This window comes from Semicossyphus pulcher, unplaced genomic scaffold (genome assembly GCF_022749685.1).
Source record: "Semicossyphus pulcher isolate SPU_LCO1_2020_fin unplaced genomic scaffold, fSemPul1.0.p SCAF_7, whole genome shotgun sequence".
In the NCBI taxonomy this organism is placed as follows: domain Eukaryota; kingdom Metazoa; phylum Chordata; class Actinopteri; order Labriformes; family Labridae; genus Semicossyphus; species Semicossyphus pulcher.
Window position 1 is genome coordinate 20,402,231 of NW_027211748.1, and position 17,723 is coordinate 20,419,953.

The 17,723-nt window shown below is 41.2% G+C and overlaps 2 protein-coding genes across 2 annotated transcripts; both read left to right on the forward strand.

Moving 5' to 3' along the window:
• Positions 1-1,567: 1,567 nt before the first annotated feature.
• arhgap30 (Rho GTPase activating protein 30) lies at positions 1,568-14,006 on the forward strand. Its single transcript, XM_069684627.1, is given in 15 exon segments — positions 1,568-1,582; positions 2,141-2,511; positions 4,105-4,207; positions 4,339-4,483; positions 5,440-5,522; positions 6,261-6,368; positions 6,676-6,794; positions 6,931-7,099; positions 7,269-7,366; positions 7,649-7,720; positions 8,434-9,213; positions 9,325-9,527; positions 9,610-10,172; positions 11,853-13,155; positions 13,158-14,006. Coding segments are annotated over 14 exon segments (3,882 nt in total). The 5' UTR covers positions 1,568-1,582; positions 2,141-2,423; the 3' UTR covers positions 13,206-14,006.
• A 796-nt stretch (positions 14,007-14,802) lies between these two features.
• On the forward strand, positions 14,803-17,413 carry LOC138611486 (zinc finger protein 853). Its single transcript, XM_069684635.1, has 2 exons — positions 14,803-15,087; positions 15,874-17,413. The coding sequence occupies exons 1-2, from the start codon at positions 14,817-14,819 to the stop codon at positions 16,836-16,838; spliced, it is 1,236 nt and encodes a 411-aa protein (XP_069540736.1). The 5' UTR covers positions 14,803-14,816; the 3' UTR covers positions 16,839-17,413.
• The last annotated feature ends 310 nt before the right edge of the window (positions 17,414-17,723 follow it).

Genomic DNA, 17,723 nt, shown 5'->3' on the forward strand with positions numbered 1-17,723 from the left:
TTCTGTGATTTTCGTCCGCGAATGGTTGGTTTCAGGGTCGCTCGCTTTTTACCACTTCACGGTTCGTACGGACGGTCTCACCTTCTCTGCTTTGGTCGTGTTAATATAAATTCACCCTTGTTACTGACGTCCTATAACATATTCTGTCATAGTGTACACACGTTGGAAAAGTATCATGTATTCATTTTAACGTCATTGGGGTCGTCAGTTGATCGATATTTCCGCCATTACGGGACGTACTGAAATACAAAGCGAGATTACCATGGCAGCGTCACTCTCTGCTACTGGTGACGTTGCATTACCGTATACATTCTCCTACATCCGCACTGTGACCCTAGCGGCGGAAGTTAGAACTCACGTCCTACACGGTGACTTCAAATGTGAGCTTAGAACATCAATAAAAAGAAGCCACATATTCAAACACTATCAATATGTCTTTATGGAGGGGTTTATATTGTAAGAAATGCTTAATAGCTCATTTATCAGAATCAGAATGAGAAATGATTAATACATCAGTAAAACCTGATTATTTAATTAATTAATATAATTGCCAGGTAATAGAAAAAGACACACTTACCTTTAAAGTGTTTGGGCCAAAATCCAAAATGTGTAATTCTAGACTTGATGTTATATAATACTAAGTTTGAAAACTACAAGGATTGCTCAATGGAGTATAAACATCTATATCTATATCATTACAAAATATGAAGTATTCACGAGCAGCAAAGGGGACTGTAATGAAATAAATGATGAATTATTCTGTTATGACTTTGTGAGGGAGATTCCCGACAACTTCAGGGCTAGTTAGGCTGCATTGATTTATTTACTACTTACTTGAATTAATAAAAAAATATTTCATACTTTTACATTGTTTTATGTAATTAGTGGTTATTTTTGTACTTTAGAATATTACATTTCACACCTTTTTTGTGTTACCCAGTGGTATTTGTGGAAAATCTTGGTACTTTCGACTTTCCTGTTATGTCTATGTTTTGTGTATTTGTGGTACTTTACACGGGTATTTGTACCGTGCTTTACTGTTTGGTAATCTGTGCTCGGCTGTGGTAGTTTTAGTTTCTGTTGTGGTTTGATTTCTGGGTCCCTGTGATAATTGGTAGTTATTAACTGATCTGCAACAGTTTGTAGGGAGTAGTTTGTCATACGTGCTGTGGTGAATGTACTTCTCTCTGAGCCTATGCACTTTTTGTTTCTCGTGCAGACCTCACTGAAACTCAGTGCGGTACTTTAGCTTGCAGGGATCTGTATAGGTTTGTAGCGTCGATGTACAGCTGACAAAATCAAAGGAATTGAGCTAAATTTGTCCTAAACCCACACGTACGTCAGGTTGACACATAGAGCTCAGTCTACAAAGACAAACACAATACATAAAGGGAAATAGATGCACTGTTCAGATACACTGAACTGATTTCCCTACTCTATCACTGAGGCGGAGAAACCGTGGGCCGCATACATAGAGAAAGCACACGACAAGGAGAGACACTCAGGAAGTGAACAGGGGAAGTTTAGTGGTTTCTTGCGTCATCGTTTTATGCTGCTACTTGTGTGCCGATGCAGAGTGAAGGTAGGAACACTCGTGTTCACTTTTTATCTTGTTTATTTCTTCCGAATTTTACGCTGAAACTCCTTAAAGTGGACTTACAAGAGAGGGTTGGTGGACCAAAAGAGAGCAGTGGCAGGTGTCAGGAAGATGGAGGGGGTGGGGAGTGAGTTTGAATGTCTGTAGGAGTCTGTATGTTCAAGCTTTCACAGTCTACTTCCGCTGCAGTGGAAAAAAGGGGGCCGCAGTGTCCATGACATGCGGGCAGGAAGCGCAGACCGGGCCTGTAATGAACTTGGTACCCACATCGGGAGATGTAATGCTAGATTTAATTGGGTCCACCATCCAAGAGAGGTATTACGGAGTGATTGGTGTGACATTCAGAGGCTCATTTCACTGAATAGGAGAAGTACAGAGACAAGGGTGTGGCCTTTCATTCGAAAATATATTGTGCATCGGGGGGAAGTGGAGAGACACATATGCACGGCGAGGATTCAGTGCAATATTCTCTGATTTTTGTGGACACTATTGTTTGCGAGTGAATTTCGCACAAGGAAACTTTACTGATTCATGCTTTTGCAGGGTGGAAGACAAACCGCAGTATGTCCTAACACTCCAGCTTTAACATACGAACGTCAGCGCAACACAGGTTACAGAGGAAACAACCAACACCTATCAACATGCACTGCAGCAAAGGAAACAGAAGTAGCAGCAGCTAAACTGTCAAATCTCTGAAATGCGCAGCACCTCTACAAAGTCAGTGGCACGTTAAGCGAGTTGGTCAACACATCCAGCGGACAGCCTGACGGTCACAAGCAGAGCAGCTCAGGTCTGAATGTGAGGTGAACACAGCAAAGAGGACGACATGAGGAGACACCGGAGAAAAGGAGGGAACAAGGAGAAGGTGTTTGGATGTGACCTGCTGGAGCACCTGACCGCCTCGTCTCAAGAGAGTAAGTGAACAGACGTATTCCTGTGACCATTTATTAAAACACAAACTACCCACCATGACATTCAGATAAATAGAAATTATATATATAATGTGTGTACATATAGCTGACCTAATTAAACAGGTAAAACAGAAGTGAAATCCAATGTGCTTTTGCAGATATTTCATAACAACTTACAGCTTGTAAAATAATAATTTAACATAATTGACGGTCCATTTAAAAGCCATTATTTGGTCATAATTAAAAGTCTTGGCTTCCCATGTTTCACTGATACTTCTCAGACAGACAAAGAGATGCCTGTGCTATTTTAAAGTATGTGTTCAAATCGTTCTAAAAGACCCACACAGCTTTGACCACACCAGGTCGAGTCAGATGCTCCGAAACAGTAACTCTTGGTTTAGTAACTCATTTTTCTTGTGAGTACATAAAATGTTATTTCTCTAAAGAGTCTGTTTAGTATTATGTAGTTCATCCCTCATTTTCATATCCCTATTTTGCGCTATTCTCTTAAGAAAGAAATCGGGTCAACCCTATGTTTCCAGAATCCTATGTTCATTAACAATGCGTGAGATTGGTATGGGCTGTCTTTGAGGTTCCATTTGCAAAAAACAAAGATGGATGGATTTTTCAAATACAGTTCAAATGTTAAAAATCAGTCAGCTGAAGAGAGACAGGAGAAGAGAGTGGGGAATGACATGCAGCAAAGGGCCAAGGGCAGGACATGAGCCTGCGGCACCTGCTTTGAGGATTGTCGCCTCTCCATATAAGGGCACCTGCTCTACACACTGACCTAAACCAGTGCCCCAATTTCAACATATTTACTCAGGGAAACATACATTGAACATTTGACCTAAAGACAAAAAACATTGCTGAGAATAAAAGTCTCCTAATTGTATCATATTTAGAGGATTTAGAGCTGGAGAACCAAGAACCTTGTTATAGATACCATCCCCTACATTCTACACATCCACCCTCTGTAGTGCTCAAGCTAAATGCTAACATCAGTGTGCTAACACTAATCTCATTAATGATGAGCCCTCTAGCTAATCGTGTAAGCATGCTAACCTATGCTAATAAGCAATAAACATAAAGCTTTGTGAGTGTATGGACTTTGACCAGATGATGGGCCGAGATGTAAAAGTTAGAAGATAAACACGGTTATTACAATTCATGCTGGAAGTAGCATTTATGCCAATTCATCCAATAGTTGTTGAGACATTTAACTCAACACCACAAATAGCAAATTCATGGTGGTGCTGGAGGAAATGTTGTAGAATCACAGATGTAATTGGACTTCATGTTACAATATATGACACATTCCTATCACACATCTATAAATCATTTCCTGGTTAACAAAAATCAGCACAAAAGAAAAAAAGACCCAGCACACATGATCTCATCTCCAATGTATCTTTTATAGTACGTTTGCACATGGACGTAATGCTTTAAATGACTACAGGTGTCTATGTAGAATAAATAATATGGCCACTGCAAACAGAAAATATCAGGGTAGCTACCCTACCCAATATGAAACAAATGTGACATGTTTCATATCATTCTTGTTCAGTTATTCGAATCCCTCCCTGTTTCCCACAGTTCCTCTGGTGCTGCGCTGCTGCAGTGAGTTTGTTGAGAAAAACGGAATCGTGGATGGAATCTACAGGTTGTCTGGAGTGTCGTCCAACATACAAAAACTGCGGTAAGTTGTGTGTGTGTGTGTGTGTGTGTGTAGCTGTGTGCCTCTCTTTGAACCTACATCAGTAAATCTATAAACAGTATTTTCTACCAAAGTTTTGATCAGGTTTGTTTCTTGTGTAATTGTACAACCAGGGGTGAGTTTGAGGGCGACGGGGGTCCAGATCTGAACAAGGATCTGTACCTGCAGGACATCCACTGTGTCAGCTCTCTGTGTAAAGCTTATTTCAGAGAGCTGCCAAACCCTCTGCTCACGTACCAGCTGTACGACAAGTTTGCGGTGAGTAGCTCAGACGCAAGCATTTCAGACAATTTACCACCCTGTGTGTGTAAATGAAGTTTATTGATCACTGGAGTGATGAGGAAATATTTCAGAATAAGTATGGTCAATGAATCCAGGACAAATTTCCCCTATCATATTATGTCGTTTTGTTTTGGATCTCATCTCATATCGTGCCGTATGGTTTTGTATCGTATTGTTTTATACCGTACCGTGCCGTATGGTATCCTAACATTTCGTACCATATCGTTTCCATCATATTTTTTTGTCCTGTACTGCACCGTGTTGTATTGTTTTATACCGTACCGTGCCATATGGTATCGTAACGTTTCATACCGTATCGTTTTGCATCATAATTTTTTTTTTTACCATGCTGTACTATCTCGTATTGTTTTGTACCGTACCGTACTGTATCGTTTTGCATCATATTTTTTTGTACCGTACTGTACCGTGTCTTATTGTTTCATACCGTACCGTACAGTGCCGTATGGTATCGTAACGTTTCGTACCATCTCGTATCGTTTTGCATCATATCTTTTTGTACCGTATCGTATCGTAGTGTATAGTATTCTTCTGTACCGTACCATATCGTCTCATCTTGTTTTGTATCTTTTGTATCGTTTTGTATCGTATTGTCACAAACCGTACCATATCGTATAGTATCGTCTTGTTTGGTATCGTACCGTACCGTATAATTTCGTATTGATCATTTTGTATCATATTGTATTGCATTGTATGTTAATGTTGAAGTAGTAGAATACGTAGCATACAATGAAAACAGTCACTAAAGTAAGTCAGAAATGTACTAAAGTAAAGGTAGTGTGAATATGCATTAACACTAATACATTCATTACATTAATTACATTCGACCATTATAGATTTCCAGAAATCTCATTTGAAAGGAAAAATGACTTTGATTTATTAAATATTGACTCTAAAACACGTCTGCGTTACAGGAGGCTGTAGCCATCCAGCTGGAGGAGGAGAGGCTGGTGAAGATCAGAGATGTGCTAAAAGAACTGCCAGCACGCCATCACAGGTACAAAACTCTGCTGCATCCACTGACTCTTCAATTGATCTCATACTAACATTAAAACCTTTTTTTCTACCTCAAGGAAGCAGGTGACAGTCTGTATTATACCACCATCCGGGGGGCTACTCTTACAGTTATTTTTTGTCAGGATCGAGTTGGATTTTGGGGGATTATAAGGTCTTTACTTTGCCTGCTGCCTCTTGTTCAGAGTTTGTCATCTTCCTGTTTTGTAGATTTTAGTCAGGTAGGCTTTGTGGGTTTCTGGGTTTATATGAGCCATTAAAAAAACAAAACATGTGGCTACTGCTGATTGGCTGCTGACTGGACCCTTCTTAATCAGCTGTTGCATCTGTATTAAACAAACTGGCAGGTAATTGACGTCTCTTATGCTGGACTAGAAGCCAAGTGAACTGGATGATTGAGCTAGCTACCTAGCCTAGCATCCTACCACTTTGTCACATTTTTTGTTGTTCTGATGAACTGTAGCAAAAAAATTGGATTTTGGTCTGCAATGGTGATGATAACGCCCCTTGGAAATCTAGAATAAACTGAGAGGTTCCACACTTATGCGCATTTGCAAATTGGCCTCAAGCTGTCAGGTTACAAAGGTTGGGAGTTGGCTGAAATTAAGTCTGTAACTTCAGGTCGCATACATGCAGAAATAGTCCATACATCTCAGACCTCTATTTGATTAGCTGACATAAATGATTAGCCCTTTTAACGCTTACACTGTCTTTCCATCAGGACCCTGGAGTTTCTGATGCGCCATCTTGTCAGAATGGCCTCGTATTCCTCGGAGACCAACATGCACGCTAGGAACCTGGCCATCGTCTGGGCCCCAAATCTGCTGAGGTTTGCTAACATTAGCCACACAGTGTCCACTCTGTTGAAGTGCCTTTGAGCAAGAAACCAAACCACAAATATACTGTACACAAGCTATTTTGGTATCCTTAAAATTCAGTTAATGGAGCTAATTTGTTCTCTTTTTTCATTTCCCCCGTTACTTCTGTTAATCTCTTTTAAGTTCCTTAACTCTTCCCTCACTCTCTTCCTCATTTTGTCTTTCAATTTTGTATTCACTCACTCGTTCCTGCTTCTTACCTTTTCATATAGATCTTCAATACATACTTCTAATCAGTCACTCATTCTGTTGGTCAAGGTCAAAGGACATCGAGGCGTCTGGCTTTAACGGAACAGCAGCTTTCATGGAGGTCAGGGTTCAGTCCATCGTGGTGGAGTTCATCCTCACACACGTCCCTCAGCTGTTCCCTACAGAAGGTAACAAACACCAGCTTAACAATAAGACAGAATTAACTTTTATTTACACATTTTTTACATTTTGTTTTTGGCAGCAACTTCAAAAAACGCTTACCTTTGCTGCGTTGTATCACTGACTCACTTCTGCTGTGTTCAGGTGTTACAAACGAGAGACGAAACTCGCTCCCCTCGCCGACAGCTGCGTCCTGTCGGGAGGAAGGGCCTTTCAAAGCCGCTCAGACGATCCCACACTTTGGTAACATCAGTCCAGGAGACGGTCCTCTAGCCATCAGACCGTACCACGCTATCATTGAAGGCACAGACAAGTGAGTTGTTGGATTCTTTTCATCAAACCTGACTCATTTGATCTCGATGTTAAAGGTCAATAATTTTCAGCTGGTACAACCTCGAGGGCTTTTAGGCCATTTTTTTGTTAAATAGGACAAACAGAGTTGCTTCTTCTTGGTTCTATTTTAATTTGAATGTCTGGTTCAGGAGGAAAGGATCTCTAAAAGGCAGGAAGTGGATGTCAATCTTCAACATTGGAGGACGTTTCCCCGACCCCCGACGGAGGCACAAACATCCAGCAAAAGGTGCAAAACTTTAGTTATTAGTCCTGGTACTGCTCCGTCTCTTAAATATTTCCTATTTAAAATCCACCACAACAGATTTAAACAGTAAAACGGCTCATTGAGCTTTAAACATGTGTGTGATGGAAAATTAAGCTGTATGGCCTCTCGTTATGGGAGATGATGTGATTGGGTTAAACCTTTCGTTAGGGGTAAATTATAACCATAATCTTCTCCTGTATGTTATTGCTTTACCCTCACCATACTTAAAACATATTTTCTCAAATTATTGCTTCTTTGTTTCAGAGAAAGACCAGCCGACTCTGAGACCAGCAAGAAGCATGGACTCCCTCAGTATCTCGGCCTATCCCAATGAAGGTGCTGCTTTTTTCACACATTTCCTGATTCTGTCAGAATAAAGAATTAATACCATAAAAGTTTGGACAATAGAAGAATCTAATATTTAACTTCACCTACAATAAGGATATATATGAATATAAATATGCTTTGTTTGCTTTGATTAACCTGTGGAGCAAACCCATTGTCCCTCTCAGCGTCCAAACAACCAAATTAGTTACACATAGTCACCAGTTAGTGACGCATTTTCCATCACCCAGCAGTGGTTGGTCTGTCAGAGAGGGTAGGCGGAGCTAAGCGGCTGCTTTTCCGGTCTCTCTTTTGTTAGGCTATTTTATTCATACTTAATTTTTTGCTTGGATTGGGTAAAACATAGTTCCAGGGGAAACAGATGATTTTGAAGTCTGTGATGCATCCAGAGTAACTTTAACCTTGGATAACACATATTGTCTTTCCAGCTAACTTTTTTCTTTAACCATAATTTTGTAATACTTTGAGCATCACAAACAAAATACTCAAAACATCAAAACTTACATAAACAACTTACATGGCTAAATCACCTTTAGGATAAGTCAGGAAAGTAACAATCTAGTTTGTGTCCTGATTCCTTTTCAAAGTAAATAAAAAACAGATGCTCGAGTATTTCATTAAGATATCTACAGTCATGCTTTGATTAGACTGTCTAAAAAGCAGTTACACATATTCCCAGGTCTTAACTCCATGTTATATTCCAGGTTCCAGACGTACTTCCCAGCGCCCTCCTTCCACCACATCCCCCCTCGTCACCGCCTCCCCCCTCGTCACCGCTTCCCCCCAGGCCGGCTCTGATGTTTCTGCACCTACCGGGGGGCTGGGTGGCAGTGAATATGCAGTGACGTACCGCAGGGGGACAGGGTTAGTGAGCGGGGGGGCTGGGACCCAGGGCACCTACACCGCCTTAGACCCTGACGGTTTAGGAATCCCAGGAAGTGAGACTCTGCAGACCAGGTCTCCGGGACACTCCTCTAAAATGAGCCGCAGAGCAGCCATGCACATCACAGGGCCCACCATGGTCACCGTGCCCCTGCACATCACCTCTAACCTGGCCTTAGGGGTGCTGCAAGGAGGCGGGGCCGACAGGATCATCCACCGTGGCAGGGAGAAGGATGGAGGAGACAGGGTGGAGGGTAAGGAGGGAAGAGAGAGGAAGGAAAGCATAGCGGTGGAGAGGAAGGTGGAGGAAAGCAGGAAGGCCGAGGAGGAGGCGATTAATCACAAGGGGAGAGAAACAGATGGGGAAGGAGTCACGGATGAAGGAGATGCAGTGAAAGGAGGTGATGAGGAAGAAGGGAAGAAAGAGGAGGAAGAGGAGAAGGTTAGAGAAGATTGCAGAAGGGAGCCAGTGCTGGTGATAGGAGACAAAGGTGTGTCCTGGGAGCTACGAGCCAAAAGCCTGACCTCCAACACGGAGGAAGATGGCGATGACGATGCTGTCAATAATGACAAGAATGTCGATGACAACGATGAATACATGGGTAATTTTTCAGAACAATGATATTCTTATTAAATAACTTATTGTTAACCACATGTTTATAATCTAACAATCTAAGCTCACCTCTAATCTACGTCTGTTTTTATACATTCAGACATGAGAGACGTGAGGCTGGCCGATTCACAGTCAGAGGTGACTCAGCACGCCGAAGTGTTCGACGCTTCTGACTTTCTCAACTCTACTGAAGTGGAGGGGGACGACCTGGGGCTGTCAGGCTACGTTCAAGATAACTTTGAATTCCTGGACCAGATGGACTGTAGCGTCATGGACCATATGGACTGCGGGGTCCCCTATCAGGTGTGTGTGCGTGTGTGTTAGCTGTACAGATGAATAGTATTTGAAGGTAATTACATTTTCACTTCCTGTCTGCACATCCCAGGTGAACGAGTTCTCCGTCGAACCTCCGGGTCACTCAGATGACGAGTATGAGGTCATGGAGCAATATCATCCCACTGAGGAACACACACACCAGCAGCCGCAAAGCCCAACAGAGTTAAACTCACACAGGCCGCTCCGCATGGACTCAAACAGCCGACACGCTAAATCCCTCAGCCTGCCTTACATGACCTCACCTGTCCACGGACCGGAGGAGTCTGACTCTGAAGAAGAGGAGGAAGACGATGAATGTGATGATTACAGCAGCGAGGGTGATGAATGCATGTTTGCTAAAAGTCTCCCCTGTGACTTCTTTCTAAAAGACTTGACCGGGTCTGAACCAGACGCTGACAGAACGGACAGATGCACTCTTGATGGAGTTGCTGAACATCAATTACAAATCTGTGAGGAGACAGATTCTCCGTCACCGAGTCTTGAATTTTCTGCTTCTAAAATGTCAGCTAAAGAAGTAAAAGAGAAAGAAGATGACGTTGGACTGGAAGAAAAGGAGATAACAGAGACAGAAGAGGAAGTTCAGCAGGGGAGAGACCAACTGCAAAACAAAAGGTAAAAGTGAAACATCTTTATAGCTGAACATGTTCAAATCCTTAACTCAGTGCTTTTCTTTTGCTTGTTATTATGAACCCATAGATAACTGGAGAGCATTTTAGCGGTCTCTCTTTAAACTTGTTGCAGACACAGTAGTTTTTGCAGTTATTTCATGAAAAAGGCTACAATGAAGCCACTTTACACGGCCTGCTTAGCACCAAACGGCAGACAGTCAAAAATAATTAGTTCACCTAAGCTGTGTCCCAATTCAAGGGCTGCGTCCTTCGAAGGCCGTATTTGAAGGCCAATTGCATCGCAGCAGCATGTGGAAGGCTGTCCCATTTTGTAGGCTCCTTCAGATGCAGCCGATAAATGCATCCTTCTTTTCCCGGGCCACGAAGGATCCATCGGGTGCATCCTTCGTGGCGCAATGTATCCCGAGATTTATCGTGCGCCAATTCAAAGGAGATGGCAGACTCTTAAAGGGCCGAGGAATACACTTAAAAATGTAAATGTTTTTGGTTTCAACTAAATCGAATAGCTCACAATACAGATATTAAAAAACGAAAGGGGCCTTGAAACTTCAAATTATCTTTAAAATAATAGGTTAAGTTAGGTGACGTTTGTGATATTAGCTAGTTAGCCAGCTCAGCTAGCCACCTATTGCTAGGCAACCATAGCGGTGTTTTCTGACGCAACGTTAAAGGCGGGAACAGTCGCTGACGCAAACAGGAAATTTTTTTATTTATTTATTTAACCTTTATTTAAATCCCATTGAGATTAAGGACCTCTTTTTCAAAGGAGACCTGGCCAAGATATCCTCTGTAGACCAGAGCATCTCACTTCATTTCGGCCTTGGCGGCCTACACAGGCTACGAATGACTCATACTTCGTAGGTTGTGTCCTTCGAAGGATGCAGCTTCCTGAATTGAGACACAACTTTAGTGAAACTTAGAAGCTTACGAGCCAGATATTGTTAGAAACAACACTTGACATAAATGCGAATGTTGTTCCACACTGCTGGATGTGTAAACAGGCAACTGTTAGCTAACTAGCTTGCCCAAAGTTGTGTTTAAAACTTGTCGTGCTGCCCCCTGGTGGCCCAAAAAAATCAACAAAAGCAGGTTTAAGGCTGACTATACTCATTCAAGAAACAAAAACATTTTCCCTATAACCAGTATTTTATAATGGTACCTTTGTATAACTCAGCTAATGTTAGCCAACCTCTGATAGATATTGTGTGTACCTGACATGTCCTGACATACCTGACATCAGTTAGCTGTTAGCGGGTACTGGTCTTGTTCTAAGGTGGCGGCTAAGTAAGTTTGAAAAAGACTTTGGAAGGGTTGCATTAGAAAGGATATTGTGGCTGTGACTTTTGAACAAAGAAAAGGCTGAATTTGAAATAATATAAAGATAGGTGAGTGAGGAATATGCAAGAAGTAGTTCTGAACTTTTTGCATTGTATGTTTAGCTCACAATGAATGAATACAAAGAGTTTCTCCAAATCACAAAGATTGATTTTTCAAAAATTTCAAAAGTTTGGTTTCTTTTCAAAAAAATAAAAGAAACCAAACACAAACTTTTTGTATTAAAACAGCTGTTTTTTAAATGTAAAAACACATTAAATACATTAAAACTAAGCTTATACTCGTGCCCACTGATAGATGTCTAAATGTTTCTGTCGTCCATGTGCAGCAAAGCGACGGAGGAGGAGGACTGCAGCGTCGTGGAAGACACTCACAGTGATGAATTACAATCTCTCACCTCAGAGGCGTCAACACACGGCCGTGCTGAGTTTCCCCTGCAGAGCAAAGATCAATCAAACACTTTAGACAGCGTTACAGCCGAGGAGGAGGAGGTGGAAGATTTTGAGGATTTTCACAGTGATTTTCCACAAAGAGAAGTTGCTGAATTTGAATTAGAAGAGTTTGAAGACCTTTCCATAAGGGAAATAGAAGATCCTAGACCCTGTGTTAGGGGGCATATAAAGGAGAGGGACATTAATGAGGAAATGGTTGAAGGAATAAAAGAACGTGATGAAAACTCAGAGGATGGCAATGAGCTGACAGCTGACGAAGAACATGAAGAAAGGATGCAAGAAGGTACTCCAGAGGAGGAAAGTGCAATTCAGAATGAACCGGAGGAAGTTGTGCATGAGGTGATAGAGGATGAGGAGAGCATGCAGGAGGAGAAGAAGGTTGCAAGAGAAAGTGTTGCTGCAGAAGACGACGTCACAGATGGAGAGGACAAGGAGCGGATCGAGGAGACTTCAGGAGGGACAAATGAGACAGAAGTTTGGATAGAGGAAGAGGTGGAATCAGTGGAGGCAACTGGAGACACACTCACAGATCCAGAGGTGCAGCAAGAGGAATTAGAGACAAACCTACCAAAGACAGGTGAATTAGGTGAAGTAATTGATGGAGAGCGTGCTGTCAACGACGACACACAACATCATGACAGAGAGGAAATGGTTACAGAAGAAAAATCAGAAAACAATGAGAAAAAGTGTAGTAGAAAAACAAAGGGTGTAGATGAGGAGCTAAAAGACGTCACGTCTGATATGAAGGAATTGAAAGAGGAGAGTGACAGCTGCAAAGGAGGAGTAGGGAGGAAGCTGGTCGTCTCCAAACAACCAAAGTTTTACCAAGTGAAAGCAGTGCCGGTCGTGCCTCCGAAGCCGCAGCACTGCAAAATCACCGCCATGAACCTCCGACAGCAGCAGCAAAAAGAGAGAAGAGACGGCAACAGAGGGAGAGAAAACACGAAAGTCCCAACAGAGGGGGGCAAGGTGTGCACAGGAGAGCAGGAGACAGACGGAACCGACGAGGACGACGAAGAGGGGAGTAAGGAGCAGCCAGTTCTGAGGAGAGGAGACAGAGAGCGGGAGAGGAGGTGGGATGCGGAAGGTGAAAGTTTGACGAGGGACGCAAACAGAAACAGTCCACTCAGCATGAATTTTGAAGAGGCGGTTGCCATAGCGACCATGAAGCGAGAAATGGAGAAAGAGTGCGAGAAGGAGAAGGAGAGGCAGAGGGATTGGGGAAATGAAGTGCAGTGAAGACAGTTTTTTTTGGTATGTAGAGTATGTTGATTTAAACGTATCAGACTGTACAAACTATTTTTCTACGTGTAGGGCTGATTTTCCCCTTACCGATTGGGGATTTTCTTTCAGTAAATTACAGCAACAGTATTGTCTATGTGTGCCGCCAGGAAAGTTATGGTTTTTTAACAGATTTTTTATGGGACGATTTTTGGGATGAGAAAACTGTAGAAAGCTGACAGGAAATAAGGGAAATTGGACAGGGGACAACATGCACCAAAAGTCGGACTTGGACCAGGGATGATGATGTGTATTCAGTGTTTCAGCCCCTCATTTCCCCGGGACACGCAGCTATAAATGGAAAGCCTCAATTGTTTTGTTAGGTTAAATAAAACTGAAACTAAAAGCAAACGCACACAATGGATTTAAATATGAGTGCTGCTGAAACATATTGAGGATTAAATATTGACAATGCATCTGCATCAAACTGATCTGTTTTAATCCAGAGCTTTCATGGCCTTCATACTCCAGATCTGCAAAATATAACAGAACTTCATTTTAATCAAGATGAATAAGATTTTCTTTCAATCCAGCTCACTCTATTTGCACTTGTCTTATTATACAATACTTTGTACTTATATGAAGTATATGTACATGTACAGCATATCTTTAAATAAATGGTCAGCCAGTTAGATTGATGATATGTTTAAAAAAGCGATGTTGATGAATTAAATGTAGCCTATCTTTCGTGATAGATATTTTGTCTCCAAAAGTCATAGTATTTTTTCATTATGTGAATAAAAAGAAGTTTACAGCATTGGGTCTGTCCTTTTTATGGTGATGATGATGAATATTATTGTGTTAACTATTATAATATCTTTATAATTAACCTGGTTCATATTTATAGATTGATTTATTATAAGAAAAATGACATGCAATTCATTATAATCAAATAACTTGAGTAGTACTGAGTGGCTCATTTTATACATATTCGACATACTAATCAAATTAAAAAAAGCCTGTGAAAAATAACGAGGATAAGTTGCTTGAGGGCTGAATAAAGAGACTGTTTCTAACATAATAACTTAAAATATCTTTTTGCGTGATAATATTTATGTGTTACTGGGGGAAAAAAAATATTCTGTGTTTATTATTTGATAGCTATTTCCTTTTTTAACAACTAAAGGATTTTAACAATTAAAGGATAAGCTAAAGAGATACGTTTATTTATTTATTTTTCGATGTCTCCTTAAGATTTTTATTTATTTATTTGTTTTTGTAGCATTCGCATAACTACATATACACATGTACAAACAGTCAGATATGTTAAGTTTATGAGGCAAGGTACATAAAAGGAAATCCAAGGGTGACAAAAGCAGAAGTCTCTGTGACAGACCTCATTCAGGGAAAAGTTCTTCGTGAAGTTTTCTTGTTGGTGCATTTCACGTTTATTAGGAGAGTTACGTCGGTTGACGTTACATCACTTCCGCTTTCCAATTTTCCCGGAAGTAAACCAAAATAAAGCTGCTGGGGTGATGCTTCGCCTTACTAAGGAGGAACCAGCTGTTTGATAAAGCTTGATAATATCTTTCTACAGAGTTTAAATCTCAAGCGGCAGGATGGCCTTCCCCTCCTCTTTCGGTACGCAGGTCGCAGCCATCATGGATGTGTTAGCTAAAGCTGCGGTCGCCGAAATAACGAAGCTGGTGGAGGACGGGAATGTGGTCCTGCGTCTGGAGATGTGTCGGAGGGACAGTGAGATTCAGGAGCTTAAAAGAAGTTTGAAGTTGTTGGAGGTTGAGCTCTGCAAAGCCCAAGAAGCAGCCAAGACCCTAGCTACAGAGGACAAACAGGAGCAAACAACAGCCGGGAATCTGGTCCCGCGAAAAGGTAAGAAGCAAGAACCAAACCAAACTTCATTTAAAATATTCTGAAACTCTGAAGTTGTGTTATTTACACAATCTGTCCTAATTGACAGACCAAAAAATAAGATTCTTGACGATTATTTTGGTCCCCTGTTTAATTCGGCTTTTAAACAGTATACTTTTTTTATACTCATAAATCGCAAAGACTGTTACATTTTGGATAGTGATGTGGATAAAAGAAAGAAACCATGACATTTGGAAGTATTACAATACATTTTAATTAATTGTATGTTGATCAACCAATTAATTAACTGACAAATTGTTTGACTTCTGAAAATGACAGGATGAGCAATTCCTCTTTAGTGGTCAGGAAAACTGATGTCAGGACATGTATTCAACAAGATGACGTAATTAGTACAACAATGTTTTTATGTTGGTTTGATGCATTAATTGGAGGAACATTACAGTCCTCATTACTCTGATAGAGATCTACTTTTTATTGCTGCTATTTTTCATCTTTAAAAGGAACTAAAAGCATCAGTGGACGTTTAGGTCACATGGTTTATGTGAGTCATTTGCTAATTCTGCTTCCACTAAAGTTTGTCACATCTTGCTTTTATTCATGCAACCCACTTTGCACATCAGCAAAGCGTGACAACTTTTTGCAGTATTTTTTTTATTCTATCCAGCTGTTTAATGCAGAAATTGAAAGTGCATATAAAAAACAGGCAGATTATAAGCTCTCTACTGTGGTCTTGCTTTTTTGACTTGCTTTGTATTTGTGGTTGCATCTTCTTTCTGTCAAATTCAGATGAAAAAGAAGATCAGGAAACATACACAGTATATCTGGAACCGAAGACTGCTGATTCAAATATCGAGCCTCAACATGGAACAGAGGAGAGCTGTGACATGATGCCAGCTGTGAAACATGAGCCAGCGGATGAACCTGCCACCCAGGAAACAATAGACAACACAGTAACAGCAGACATTTGCTTCGAGCGAGATGACCAGATCTGGCCTCCTCTTGCTTGTAGCATGTTTGAGAAAAACTCTGTTGCAATGCAGGAGCATGCTCAGATGTTCTCCCCTCAGGCTGAGCAATATGCTGCTCATAGAAATACAACTGATGCAGAGGATATTACAAATGATTCCTTAAGTGTGCAGATAAAAGAAGAAATAGAGAGTCGACCTGTGTGCATGGGAAGGACCCCTTCAGAGTGTGTTCCAAATGAACATTTCAGACATGCTTCACACCCTGCAGTCATTCAGGAGCAGTGCTTGCAGCCTGCTTCGCAGCAAGCCGGGCCATCTTTAGCCTTGCCTCACCCACAGAGGCAAACAGAAAATAGGTCAGGAGCAAACACAGAAGATTACATCCTCAGTAGAAACAGCCTGAGAGCAAAAAGAATCGTGAATGTCTGGAGAGCAAATCAGAAACAGTTCATCTGCTCGGTCTGCAACAGGGGCTTCCCCCGCATGTCTCTTCTAGAGGAGCACAAGGCCACGCACCAAACCTTTAAACCTTTCAGGTGCCTCGAATGCGGGAAATCTTTCACCCAAAAGACACGGCTGAAGACGCACCAAAGCGTGCACACAGGAGAAAGGCCGTTCAGTTGCAAAATCTGCGGCAAGATGTTTTCGAGGCAGGACAACTGCCTGAGACACGAGCGCTTCCACAGCGGGCTGAGGCCGTACAGCTGTGGGCAGTGTGGTAAAAGCTTCACGGTGCTGGGAAACCTCAAAATACATCAAGAGATTCACCTGAAGGGGAGATAGCGTTCAGATGGGGTGGGGGTCTCATTAACATATTTTTAGAGAATTTGCACAAACATTTATTTATCTTGTAAGTGTATTTTTTATGAACTTAATACAACCATTAAACATCTGCCTTGCATTTAAACATTTATGTATTGTTCTGACCTGCTTATGTTGGTGATTCCGGCTCATTGTTGGATTTATTAGTTAATTTTTCTCTCAAGCAGGACTGGTTGAATCTTTTCTATCACTTTGATGTTTGTATAGGGAGTCTTATACAGTGGTTACCAACGTTTAGCGGCCACCCACACTCAGTTTTTGAGGATGGCCTCTTTTGAATAGATTTGCAATTGTGAAACAATTTTTTCCTCATGATGCAACAGTCCAATATGCTGGATACAGAATGCATTATGCAGGTATCAGATCAGTACTTAATAAAATGTGACCTTTGAATGCCTAGTTGTACCAGTTTTATCAGGATCTTTTTGTACTCTGAGGTGCCTGAAAAAGGTGCCTTTGCAATAATTTGTATTTTATAACCCAGGAATGAAAGAACACATGAATTCACTCATTTTGTTTTGGACAAAAGGACTTAAAAAGGATAGAAAATAAAAAAAAAAGTAACTCAATGTTTGTCAAATAATTATTGTGTTCCAGAATGTGGGAACCTTTCATACCGCCGCTGTTGGTAAAGGGTGGGAAAAAAACTATTAATTGCCCTTGTAAACTTTAACATATTTGGTTATAAACTGCTGACATACATTTTGATTGTTAACGTGTGATGGAGCTGTATTCAAAGTATACGTATTGTGAGCACTTTAAAGGCTTACTATGCAACTTTTATGTCCGGTAGATGTTGAGAATCAGCATGAAACCAAAACAAACGCTCTGTTTGGCCACACCTCC

Coding starts and splice junctions, on each gene's coding strand:
- LOC138611486 (XM_069684635.1), top strand. CDS start 14,817: ATGGCCTTCCCCTCCTCTTTCGGTACGCAGGTCGCAGCCATCATGGAT. Junction 15,088..15,873: donor GAATCTGGTCCCGCGAAAAG/GTAAGAAGCAAG, acceptor TGTCAAATTCAG/ATGAAAAAGAAGATCAGGAA.